At 42.2% G+C, this 13,808-nt stretch overlaps 1 protein-coding gene across 9 annotated transcripts in view; it reads left to right on the plus strand.

The window, feature by feature from the left end:
* The window catches only part of ZNF827 (zinc finger protein 827), a 170,313-nt gene that overhangs the window by 63,997 nt on the left and 92,508 nt on the right, over positions 1–13,808 (plus strand). For 8 of the 9 annotated variants that reach the window (XM_074377802.1, XM_045516384.2, XM_045516385.2 and 5 more), the window contains exon 5: positions 2,699–2,932. The exons of the other annotated variant lie outside the window; for it this stretch is intronic. In XM_074377802.1, coding sequence (XP_074233903.1) covers positions 2,699–2,932 — 234 coding nt within the window. The remainder of the gene's footprint in view (positions 1–2,698; positions 2,933–13,808) is intronic. 9 annotated transcript variants of the gene reach the window in all.

Below are 13,808 nucleotides of genomic sequence, written 5' to 3' on the forward strand. Positions count from 1 at the left end.
GCAAGAGAAGCTTTAGGCAGTGGCAGAAAAAAGAAAAAGAAAAAAGAACTCAGGAAGTGGTTGAAAGAGGAGAAATGTGCTAAGTAAACAGAGCTCTTGTAGGAGCCACCTTCTGTAGAGGTTGGAAATACATGCTTAATGATTCTTCTAGAAACTGTCTTTGTTCCCTCTGGCTCAAATTCCAATGGCGCTGTGTCCAAAGGGTTAGATTTTCAGCACTTTCCCTGAGATTTTTCTGGGTTCCCTCTTTGGTGATGCCAGAGCCTAAGTGACCATTCAGAAACACCTTAGTCAGCACTGAGGTATGGTAGCAAAGCTTTTAACTTTATCTGGAAGGTCGTATCCCCAGCGGAATGATCAGATCTGGGGAAAGCACTTCCGATCGCCTTTGGTGGAATATTTTGGGATTCGTAGTTTCTGTCCACCGCAGGTAGTAACAGAGTGCCAACAGATGTCACTGATTTTCGGCCAACGTGTTTTGTTCATTCAGCCAGTGTATGTTGAGCACCTACTATGTGCCAGGCCCTGTTCTAGGAACTTGAGTTACATCAGTGTTAGAATAAAGATCATTGCCTTCATGAAGCCTCCCCTGGAGTTGAAGGAACAGACCATAAATGGTTAATATAATAAATAAGAAAGTTAGATAGTATGGATTAGTCTGGACTGCTGTAACAAAACACCACAGACTTGGCTTAAACAACAGAAATTGATTTCTCACAGTTCTGGAGGCTGGAGGTCCAAGATCAACGTGCTGTCAGATTTGGTTTCTCCTGAGATTTGGATTCTCCTTGACTCGAAGGTGGCCGCCTCTTGCTGTGTCCTCACGGGGTCTTCCCTCTGTGCGAGCACATCCCTCGTGTCTCTGTGGTTATCAGGACACCAGTCATACTGGATTGGGGCCGCACCCTAATGGCTATATTTAACTTAAGTACCTCCCTGTCTCCCAGTACAATCACAGTAAGGATTAAGGCTTCAACATGTATTTGGGAGGTGGGGCAGACACAGTTCAATCCGTAGCAGGATGTTATCCAGTGATAAATATTTTGGGGAAGAAAAGGAAAACTAGAGTCAGGTAAGAGAGATTGGGTATACTGTGGGGTGGGAGTTGCCGTTTTCATCAGGATGGTCAGGCTCTTCATTGGGAAGGTGGTATTTTAGCAAAGACTTGAAGGTCAAGTTAGATTGAAGTGCGGTTGTAACACAGGGACCAGAGACAGAGGAGTGGTGTGGAGGCAGGTAAGGGACATAAAACGGGCAGCCCATGGACTTGGTTCTAGTCCTAACTCTTCATCCTTCTGGTAGTAAAACTTCCAAGGGTCACTTTAGCCCTCCAGGTTCCCATTTCCAGCTGTGCTGGTCTTTGCGAACTTGTGACTCCGTAGCGTCTATTCTCAGAGGGCCATGAGGTAGAAAGAAAGAGCTTTGTGCCTGTATGTTGGCCGGGAGCAAGCAGTGGATAAGGGGTGATGGGTGTTTACTTTGGAAATTTACTTTCATTCTTTTTGTTGTTGTTGTTAAGGAGGAGTGGGCTTAAGGCTCATTCTAGTAAGCATTTCTAAGAACCCTGTACTAGGATGGGAACATCTTTCTCAAAATGCAAACACACCTAATATAAGCAACCTAAGTTCCTACTCCACGGCCCTTCAAGGGGCGCAAGATGCCTGTGAACGTGACAGAGGGTAGAAGAGGTTGCTTATCTTCTTATCTTATTTTCTGGGGAAAGACCGAGAAGCAGTATGTAGCTCAGTGGGTGAAGGCCTGATACAGTGTAGCCAAACCACGGGATCCATCCAGTAGTAGGCCAGTTAGCTCTGCCCTGACCACACGCTCCACAGCAGCCAACCATGCTAAAAATGGAAAAAGGACACTGATGGAAAAACTGTTGAAATCTGAATAAAACCTGGGCCTTAGATCACAGTGAAGTGAATTTCTTCCTTCGGACGAATGCACCGTGGTTACGCACTGTGGTTACGTAAGATGCTGACGTTGGGAACACTGGGTGAAGGGCTGTATGGGAACTCTCTGAATCAGCTTTGCAACTGCTCTGCAAATCTAAAATTATTCCAAAGAAGAAATATTTCTTTTAAAAATGCCCATTGTGGACTCAGAGATGACTCGGGCTACAGACATGGAGCAGAAGAAACAATGCCAAGTGCACGCCCCACTGTTTGTGGGACGGTGGCATCAGCTTAGAGGGCAAAGCGGGACATTGCTTCTCTGAGCTTTTCTCTTCGGCAAATTCTCCATCCTCACCTCACCACCTCACACTAGGTTTTTTGCTTTCGTGGCTGCCTCTGACTCATGCTTATAGTTGATATTTTATGGTAGAATAAGTCTGGAAGCATTATTCTGTAATAGGATTAGATAGGGAGAGTGCCGATAGGTCAGAGGGGCAGCCGCATATACAGGAAAGAAGACACTGAGGGAGACTGAAGAGATGTCCGAACACTTTGTAGAGGCAGCACTTTTTAAAGTAGGTTCAAAAGATTCAGAAGCCCACAGTCTTCCGCATCCTACGCTCAGGGAGCGTCTGGTATTTTTGTGCCCAGGGCTGAGCCTGTTTTGAGCAGGTCGTGGTCCCTCTTGTGTTAGCATGATGTGACTGCGTGTTCCATACTTCCTTCAGGTGGGAGCAGCTAAGAGCGGGAGTGGCCTTCCATTGACATGTATGTGTATAATCCCTTTCTTCTTTTGACAGCTGCAAATCAGAAGGAACCCATGAATCTTAATTTTAAAGTGAAAGAGGAGCCCAAAGAGGAGGAGGCCCTAGGTGCCACCTTGCCTCGGTCCAGCTATGTGTTCAGCCCGGAGTCAGATGTGCCGGCCCCAAGCATCTCTGAGGACGCACTTAAGCCCCAGGAAGCAAAGGGCAATGTTCTAAGGCGGGATATGTCAGTCAAAGCAGCATCTGAACTTCTCATGAAACTATCAGGTACTCGATCTATCCTAAAATATTCACATTCTGGTACCTTCACTTGCAAGCCAACTGGGCTGCTTCCCGCATAGTTTATTAATTAGCCGAACGGCAGCAATATCACATTATAATGGTGAATTCAGGAATGGTTGGGTTCCTCGGCTTACATTCCTGTGTTGTGTGTCTGAATTTGTTTGCGCATGTTAGCCATGTACCTGTCTTATTAAATACACCCCCTATTCCTGAAGATGACTGCAAACTGTTGGAAAACACTGCTGCGTTCTAAGATGATGTGGGTCATCATTTTAAATGGGTTCTAATGACATTCAAAGCACTTATGTTAATTGATCAAAATATCTGTTCTTTCATAGCCGAGGACCTTGCATTTTGTGGTGTTTTTATACTATATGCTTTAAGAACCATTAAAGATATTTTTCTGAACTTAATAAGCCATCAAGATAGCACTTGAAGTGATTACCAGTAGAGTAGCAATGAGATTTTATAAATAGAAAATTTCATAATGAAATATTATAATAATTAATCTCAATTCTTAAGATAGATGAATAATTTTTATTAGTATCAAAATGTAATTTCAGCCTATCAAATGCTGGCAAAATGGGTTATAATTTGAAATCCATGCATTTTGGATTTTTTCCACTCAGTCTCCTATCTGCCCCATCCCCTTCAGAACAGGTAAAACTTCAGTGTATTTTAAATTTAGAGGTCTGACTTTGAAAAGGTGGAAAGAAAAGCTGTATCAATAATACTACTTATCATGTCACATCCCATCTGTAGTTCTCTGCTGCTAAAAGATAATTTTTGGAAACTATATTCAAAATGCTACTATGAAGCAAAAGCTGTTTTCAGTTTGTAACTTGCTGTGTTTGGAGGATAAAAGCAAGAAATATTTTAGGGAGACTTGGTCCCTCTGTAATTTCACCAGAAAGCCTGTGTTTCTGGTTGACCAGTAGATTGGAAAGTTTGAAATTAATTATTTAATTAGAGTTGTTATGTCAGAACGGTTGAAATTCCTGTATTTGCCAGTTGGTGGGGTTAAGAATTCTTTCCTTTGATGTTAATTTAAAAACACACTGGAACTGCAGGGGAACATGGTTTGTTACAAACGAAGCATAGTAACAATTATCATATCCGTATTGTAGCCCCATTTTTCTGACCTTCGCATCCATTGTGCCATTTCTCCTATGGAAATGGGAGATCTAGCAAGGCTGTGCTAATTGCTAAAAGCTGAAAGTTTACAAAAGTGATTTCCAAACCAACATATTTTCATATTTGAACCCTCCCTCCTGAGTCAGAAGGTCTTGGTAACGTTCAGGAATCTGTCTGGTGTTTTAATAGTCAATTCCGAGAGGTCACGCGGCAGCTCTGAGTCTTCTCCTATTAACACTGACTCTCACATTATGACTTTCACTCCCTTCCAACAGTGACTCCTATCTTCTTCTGATGGTAAGATTCCAGTGTGTCATGTTTCTATTTCAGAGTTTGCTGTGTGGAGTGTATTGTGAGCAGAGGAGGCTGGATAATGTGGAGCAATGAGGTTTCAGGGAAGATGTTCTCTGAGGAGAGCATTTTATCTCAGTCCTTTTGGATGATGCGATTTGGGACAATGAAGTCTGAAATCATTTCCTGGGTCGTAATGAGATCCCTGAAGTGCAAGACGGCTAGGCAGCCGTGCACATTTAATGACATTTGTGGTCAGCAGTGGCTCTTCTGAATGTTTATGCTGAGTGTGAGTACGGGTGCTGTGGGGTTCAGGAGTAGTCAAATGGATGACATGGTCCGATTTCCAAAGGGCATCTGCCCTGCTTCATGGTGTGGAAGTGAAAACTTGTTTGAAAACTAAGAAAACTACTGTTTGGCCCTGAAAAAATTTCCCAGCATTCTGTGTGCAAGAGACTTAGGTCAAGGAAGTAGGCATCACTGTCCCCACCTTACAGACGCTTGTGGTTTAGGTCAGAAGCAGTCCAGGGCGATGGAATCCATTCAGTAAGTGCTTTGCTCTGAAAACTTCATGCTTCTCCAGTCTAGCAGACTGTGGTCAGTAAACTGCGAAGACGTTTCCAAGTTAGTCCTAAAAATAGGAGTGTGACTTCAAAAACAAATATCTTTTCATTCCTAAGCCTCAAGGTAAAGAGGACTCATCCTTTACTAGGTTCAAAGTGGACAGGAGAGTTTCTAATCACAGGGAGATCAGGGCTCTTGGAAGAGGGAAGATGTTAGGAAAAAATTTCCTGTGCTCTCTCTCTTCACATTGTAATTTTAGCAGTTTTAATGATCATGCCCTGAAAGCCATCTGCATAAAGGACCTATCAGTGTCTTCAGGCCCCTTTTCCCATGATATTTCCTGTCCCTTTATGGAAAAAGAGTAATAATTCATTTCCCAAAGCATCTGTGCAGGTGGTCAGGGATGCTCCAGGCTCACCTCACCTGGTACCCCAAAGCCTTGCTGCAGGCACTCCTGTGAGTGGGACTCCCTAGTGCTTCCAGCCTCGCTAATTTTCATTTACAGCCTTCTGTCCTGCTGGGGAAAATTGGTTGGTTGGAAAGAGCTGGGTGAGAAAAGTACGTCTCGTCTATTATCATACTTTTCCCCCCCTTCTTTCAGTTTTGACCCAAGGAATAGCTAAGATGTGGAATAAAAGGATTTTTCTTCTCTGTTACTTATTTCTCTGAGATTAGATGTCAGAATCTGTAGGTCAGGCCCTTTCAGTCTTTTCATTTGAATTAATAAGAGGAAGCTAGTCAACAATCTCAACTGCTTCATTTCCGGTTTTAAATTCATTTATGTTAACTCCTTCAGATGGATGTTGGGCACATGTCCAGGTTAAATATCATGTGCAAATTTTCTGCGTGGAGAAACCTCTGTAGGCATATTGTTTTCCAAATTGGCATTTGTATTTTATGAGAAAAACACAGAGACGTTAGCGGCCAGGCTAGAATTTTTCATTAACTGTGTGTTTGGGAAAATCTGAGTTTTCTGCCTTCCTGGTGGCTCAAGTCTGATTTCCAGTCGTTAACTGGGGAGTCAAGTGCCTGACAGCTGGGCCAAGGAAATTGATTACCATAAAGAAAGCAACCTACTCTAAGGAAACCACTGGGTGTCTGGGACTACCTGTTGTTATGTGACACAAGGCAGCCAAGATAATCAGACGTTTCTGCTCAGCGTAGAGTTGCCAAAGATAACTTCCAGGAGTCTTGATTCAAGGAGGCCAAAATCCTGAAGTCCAATTCAGGGGCTATATAACTTAGACAGACTAAGAGAATCAAGTCACTCTTAACCTCTGGTTTTGCAACGCTTAGTGACTTGGAAAACTTAAGGAGCAAATGTGTTATCAGAGATGTGACGTAGTGCTCTAAATGACACAGAGTTTTATCTGCTCTGTCTCTGTTGTGCTTTAAGAGAAGTAGCTATGTTGTAAATCCACTAAAAAGAAAAAGAAAAAAAAAAGAGAAGTAACTAGACTTAACAAGACAAAGAAATGCCCCTTTCTCTCCCTTTGAGCATGCGTGTATAAAATCTTGTGTATGGTTGCACCAAGAAGTAGCTGATCAGAATGCCATTTAAAGATATGAGTTCCACAAAAATAAGTAGCTGGAAAGCTGAAGTTACTCAAAAACGTTAATGAAAAATTAAACATTGGAGTTGATCTAACATGGTCAATAAAACTTTACATTAGACCTTCATTTGAAATGCATCTATTGGTTTTCTTATTTCTGTGCTCAAAGAAGGGAACCACATGGATTTACATTCATTCTTGATTTGTATTCACTTGTCCCTGCCTGGTCTTAGAGAGGAATATGCATTACAGTTGCTGCTTGTAGAGGAATCGAGCAGGACTTCGATCTGAAATACACAGGGATGGGAGTCACCTATGGAAGATCGGGTTTTGGCTCAGAGATACTTAGAAGCAGGTACACTTGTAAGATGAAGTTTTTAAGGCGAGTTCCATCTCTGAGGTGAACTGGAGCAGAGAGGAAAGGTACCCAGAGGGTGACTTTGTTAACAATTAGAGCTCTGGTTGTGAGTAACAAGTCCTCTTCAGCCAGTTGAGGCAGGAAAAAGGAATCGAATAGAAGGTGCAGGTTTGGGGTTTACTTACGGGATGAGCCCAAGGGCAGGGATGCAAGAGGGTGTCCAGCCTCCACTGAAGCCAGGGACAGGGGGACTTGGGGGACCCTGGCTCATCTTGCTTCTCTGGGCATCCACATGGACTTTTCCTGGTACCCAACCCACAGGGTGGAAAATGGCAATTGCCAACTGCTTCTGAGTGTACTTCTTGTTCCAAAGAGCAGCTGAACAGAAATTTCTTAATCCCAATCCCAAATTCTAGCCAATCGCCTCAGCTCCGATCAGGGTCCCCCGGTGGAAACTTCTACTGTATCGAGGGGCGAGGGCATGATGGGCAGACATGCCAGGAGGAGACGGGTCCCCAGAAAGGTACCTTGGGTGGGCAAGTGTGAGGGTGCTGTGAGACCAGAAAGATAAGCAATATGTATGAACCCCAAAAGTTTGAGGAGCAGATAATGGTAATTACTGTTACTTAAATATTGAAGGTAAATGTGTTGTGACCTTTCCTTTCGGGTGGAGTCTTGGAGAAGACTGCCCAGCCAGCACCCACTCTGGATGTGCTAAGGCGATGCTTCTCAAAGTGTGGTCCTCAGACCACGGGAAGTGATAGAAATGCCAATTAGTGAGGCCTCCTGCGGACCCAGCTGAAACTCTGAGGTTTTTCTCTTTTTACAAGCGCTGGAAGAGATTCTGAAAGCTAGGTTTTGAGAAGCACGGTGCCGAGGAAATGGTTCATTGGAGAAGTAAGTTTTGTCCATCTGAAAAGAGTGCATTAGGTTGAAGCTGACAGAGAAGAAAGCTATCTTAAATGCACATTTTACTTTTTAAAAAGAATCATCTCTCCCCAGTGAAGATTCTTTTTTTTTTTTTAAGCAAAGTATACTTGATTTACAATGTAGTGTTAGTTTCTGGTGTACAGCATAGTGATTCAGTTATACATATACATATACATATACATATACATATATATATGTGTGTGTATATATATATATATATTCTTTTTCACTATAGACTATTACAAGATATTGAATATAGTTCCCTGTGCTATTAACAAAAGATAGTTGTTTATCTATTTTATGTATCTCAATCCTGAACTCCTAATTTATCTCTCCGCCTGCCCCTGCCTCTGATTCTTTTTAATTTATTATGAAATAACGGTAACTGGGAACCTTTTTCTGAAGGGAACATGTGCCTAATAAATCAAGCTAGTCTTGGTTGTAAGCCTCAGATAATAATACTTTTTTCAATGTTCTTTGCTGTTAAATGTGATGATTATTCCTGGGTGGTGTGTGCGTTCTTTTAGGAGGAAAAAGCTCCCCACCCCCACCGCCAACAAATCAAATATCACATCGGAGGCTCTTTTATTCCAGAGAACTCTTTGAGATAAACGAGAGATTTTAGCTAAATAACTTCTCAGGGCAAAACCAAGTCAGTCATCTATTTGGTATTTCTCCCTTGGAAAATTGTAGTCTAGCAAACTGCATAAGCTGTGACTTCAGTCTGACTTCAGTCATAATCTGCAAGGATGGAAAATCAGGCTTTTCGTCTTACATTAATGTTATTTCACATTCCCCTCCCTCACTTCCTAGTTATTTAATTGAATGGTGGGCAGAACCTGGGAGGCCTGGTGTTACCTAGTTCTGTGGTTCTACTTGCTTCCATCCGGTTCAAAGTTGGAGCTCGCTCCTAGGGTGAGCAGGTGGCCATGTTAGCAAAGCTATAAAAGAGTTCGAGAGTAATTTAGAAGTATCAGTTAAAAAAAAGTGTTTTATTTATTTTATTGATGTTGTCTATTTATCACATTGTCAGATGCATGGTACTGAGGAATTTGAAAGCATAAAAATGTCAAATGGCAGTCTGAAATTGAAAAATGCTCTTTTTCACTTGTTCTGTTTTCGAGGGAACTTGCTTTCTTTTTTAATTTTAAAAAAGTTCCCCCTAATGGAGGCACTGGATTGAACCCAGGACCTTGTGCTTGCCAAGCACGAGCCCTACCACTGAGCTGTATTCCCTACCTCCAACTGAGGGAACTTCTAAATTGCTTTTTTTAAACATCTTTATTGAGATATAATTCATATACTATAAAATCTGCCCATTTAAAGTGTGCAATTCCATGGATTTTAGTATATTCACAGAGTTGTGCAAACACCATTACATCTAATCACAGAACATTTTCATCACCCCCCAAAAAGCTCTGTACCCATTAGCAGTTACTCCTTACCACCCCCGACCCTCAGTACCCTCCCAGCCCCTAATCTGTCTGTCTCAATACATTATTTTCCTATTCTAGACATTCCATATGAGTGTAATTATGTAGTGGCTTCTTTCTCTTAGCATAATGTTTTCAAGGCTCACCTATGTTGTAATATGCATCAGTGCTTTATTCCTTTTTAGGGCTGAATAATATTCCATTGGATATTATTGGGCTGGATATACCAATTAATATAACACTAGTTTTACACATGGCATAAAGCAGATATATCACATTTTGTTTGTCCATTCATCCATCGTTGAACATTTGGATTGCTGTCGAACTTTTGCTGATAAAAAATTCCTGTGCAAGTTTTTGGGTAGACATATGTTTTGTTTCTCTTGAGTATAAACCTGCAAGTGGAATTACCATGTCAAATGATAACTCTATGTTTAACATTCTGAGAAACTGCCAAGCTGTTTCCCAAAGCAGCTGCACCATCTTATATCCCCTACAGCAAAGGCTGAAAGTTCCAGTTTTTCCACATCCTTGCCAAAAGTTGTTATTGTCTCTCTTTTTTATTATAGCCATCATGCTGGGCGTGAACTAGTATCTCATTGTGGTTTTGATTTGCATTTCTCTGATGACTAATGATGTTCAGCGTATTTTCATGTGCTTGTTGGCCATTTGTGTATCTTCTCTGGAGAAATGTCTATGCGAGTCCTCCCGCTTTTTAATTCTCTTTTTACTCGTGAGTTGTAAAAGCTCCTTATATATTCCGGATGTAAGTCTCTGTCAGATCTGTGATTTGCAATTCCTTCCTCGGTGATGTTCCCTTCACTTTCTTGACAGTATTATTTGAAGCACCAAAGGTTTTAGTTTTGATATAAACCAACTTACCTCTTTTCTTTTGTTGCTTGTTGCTTGGATAATTAGGGAATTATCAGATTTCCGTAATTCCAGAAATTAGGTGAAAAAATGCAGACTTCTTTAGTATTAACATGAAAGCCTGTCTTTACCTGTATTAGCACTGTATTCAATTTTCAGATGCAAAGCCTATGAAACCTAGTCTATTGAATAAATACTTCCATGGTGGAGTTGACCTCTCTGATTTCTGTGTTTGCTAAAGCATTCCGTACTTCAGCTGATGCCAAAGAATATTGATATGTCAGCTTTTTAGATGACTTATAATGAATGTGACGACAGTAGGTTTACAACTAATGAGGAGATCACGTTCCTCTTTACCATATATATGCTAAACAGCTCTCAGGATATACCTGTGTGTACAAATATGTATGCATATATAGACATACACATAGACAGAAAATCCATACCTGGGGAAGTTAAATCTTAAATAAGGAATTAGCCTCTTTTTTTTTAGCACTTGAAACCCAGTGAGAATTGGATCTGTTTGGCTCTCTTATACAAACAGGGAATCGATCATTTTAATAAGATAAAAATGTGACCTGTTTGTATACCCAGAGAATTCTTTTCTTGAAGGTGTAGGTCTTGTTAAGCTCAGAGGATGTACTCAGTGTTATTTAGCCGATCATTTAGTCAGGACAGAGCAGGGACTTGCTGGGTGCAGCTCTGGAAGGGCCGTTCTCTTCCCAGCTAGAAGCAGGGCTTTGCTTCTCACAGAAGCTCCTCCGTAACTGGTGCCACCCTTGCTCTTTGACCAATACGTGCCCTTCTGTTTATTTTGAAATTCCACACTCAGCTTCCAGATCCCTGAGCCCGAACACCCGAGTGGCTCTGCTGCTCCCGCGCCTCGTGTGGGGGCTCCTTGACTCACGCCCCAGGCCAGCGCCTCAGTGCCTCCTCCTCCCCTCAGAGCTCTCGGCCCTCGGCCACCCTTTCGCTGTCTTGACACGGCTTCCTCCACCTCCCACACTGAGGCCGGGACTCAGACCGGCCGGCCTCAAAAGGCTCTTGTTTATGATCATCTCTGCTGCATCGCTCATATGTTAAGGAAAATTTGTATTGGCCTGCATTCCCAGAAACCAGGCAAGAACTCAGAAAGGAATTTCATGTACTCCACCTTTGTTACAGATTCCTCTTCTGTTTGGCTGGACTGGGGAAGGAAGGGGGTTTGACTATGGTAGTGGGTAGGGGAGGGCTGTAAGCAGGGGTGCAGGGTGGGGTTGGGCGTGGCGGAGGGGTACCAGATCCTTTACAATACTCAGCGAAAGAATTAAGAATGACCTCTAAGAAATGCATTCACAGTTGGTGTAGCTGCCCTTCTGTTTTCCTGTGTTGTCTTCTGTTTTCTGGTATAAATTACAGAACAAAAAAATCTACCAACATTTTCTTTTTTAAAACTTTTATTTATTTATTTATTTGTTTGTTTGTTTGTTTAAATTGAAGTATAGTTGATGTGCAATGTTGTGTTACTTTCTGGTGAACAGCACAGCAATTCCATTATACATATATATGTATATATTCTTTTTCATATTAGGTTATTACAGACATTATCCACAACACAAATGGTAGCACAGAGAGGCCATCACTAACTACTATTTGATGATGGTAACTCTGAGAAGAAGCTTTCTTTTCATTTTTTTTTAATTTTAATTTAAAATTTTGTGAGGGGGGAGTAATTAGGTTGGTTGGTTGGTTTATTTATTTATTTATTTGTTTATGTATTTATTTATTTATTTAAAATGGAGGTGCTGAGGATGGAACCCAGGACCCTGTGCATGCTAAGCACATGCTCCACCACTGAGCTAGACCTTCCCCCCTCAGAAGCTTTGTTTTCTGGGGGAGCCAATTGCAGTGTGGATGCAGATATTTGAGTAACCAATGAAACATTTCTGTTCCATGTTTCACTCAAGAGGACCAGTTTCCCTGCCGGCTAGAAGCTGTGTACCTTTCTCACTGCATTAGACTCTCTTACCTCGCTCTAGCTTGTTATGGTCCCTCCCGTCAGACTTTCTGGCCATACGGTGGTCTTGTGAGGGAGAGCACACTGTCATGCTCCTCAAGGAGAGATCTAAAGCATTCTCATCGCACGGTGGCTTTTCTCCCCATCACCCTATTAACCTTTCACCTTGAACTTATTCATGTCAAAGAAGGGGAACATTTGCATCTGTAATTAAACCCCAGGGCTTCTGTGCCCATCTGGGTACTGGCTGATAACACAGATCTGGAGAAGGGAGTCCTCTCTCTGCTGTGGAGTGGCCACGTCCCACTGAGCAGGGGCTCCCTGGGTGGTGGTACCCGAGCCGATCAGCCACATTAAGCATCGGAAGATACACTGGTTGAGGGGGGAGCAATGGGGCCAGTTTCCGTTGAGCAGGGAAGTGTCCATGTTAGCCCAAGAGTGGAAAGCTTTTCTGAAGAGAGACTATTTCTCCCTTAAGACTTCTGTTGCTCTTGTAGGAAGGCAAAGGATTGAAAAGTGGTATTTTCTCATCATCAGACTGTGAGGACCTGCCTGTGACATCCTTGGTCTTCCTTCCTAATAAGTCTTCTATTTACTCCACGCATGTGTGTATCCCCCCTGCCCCCATATTTAGGCCATCCTGAGTTTGTGTTGATTTACTTCCTATTTTCTAAATACGGGCTGGCAGCTGGATTCGAGCACATTTCCTGGTTTCCCGTGGCTCGCTGTCTGCTTGTATTCCTTACTTCCACCTCTGGAGAAGCGGGGGAACCATGATAGAATAGACACGTGACCCACTGCATTTTCTCGTACGTCCAAAATCAAGGGGTGGGACTCACTGTTTCAAGAACAAATCATGAACTTGTTTCCTTTACTTCCTGCTACTGCCAACCTTAGCTCCGTAAACCCACCTAAACATACACGCACATTCCCCTGCTGTCACTGCCAGAGGGTCTTTCTACTGTTTTGGAGTCAGAGCATCCAAGGGGGCAAGCTTTCTGTGGTCCACACACACGTTACCAAAGTTATCCCAATGGCCCTTTGGTGGAGAGGGCGAGAGACCTTTAGCAGAACTGAGGGACTAACGGTGAAATGGCAGTGATTTGCGGGATGTATCTGGAGAGCAGAATCGTTGTCCCTCACTCTGCATTTAAATAGGGGTAGGAGGAGGATGGGGTAGAGCTCAGTGTAGAACACCTGCTTAGCATGCACGATGTCCAGGTTCAATTCCTAGTACCTCCACTGAAAAAAAGAAAAGAAAAAAAGTTGCAAAGAAAAATCAGTACCATTTATAATCTCTCCAGAGCAAGTGAAATATTTATGTATGCACTTAATAAAACATGTATGGGATTTTAAAAAAATAAAATAAATAAATGGGTAGGAATCTTCACTTGGAGTTCATTAGGGCTTATGTAGCCAATGTATTGGATAATATGTAGATAATTTTTTTTCCTGCACTTTTTTTTTTTTTAAGCTGTGGAATGCAGAAGAAAACTGGGGACTCTGGATAATTTAATCAAGACCAAAGGTTTTCTCCTTTCCATTGCTTGTGCTGAAACCTTTTGTACCCTGTGTTTTCCACTCTAATGCTGTTTAAGGTATTTTCTCTGTCGTTCATATGAGAAAACTCTTCTGATGTGACTCTTTCTCATCTTTCTTAGAAACAACGGGGCTGAATCCTCACCCTAATGTGTAGCAGGGAGGGCCGAAGTATTAGGACCTGCTTCTCAGT

The sequence above is a fragment of the Camelus bactrianus genome, chromosome 2, assembly GCF_048773025.1.
Source record: "Camelus bactrianus isolate YW-2024 breed Bactrian camel chromosome 2, ASM4877302v1, whole genome shotgun sequence".
NCBI classification, from domain to species: Eukaryota; Metazoa; Chordata; class Mammalia; order Artiodactyla; family Camelidae; genus Camelus; species Camelus bactrianus.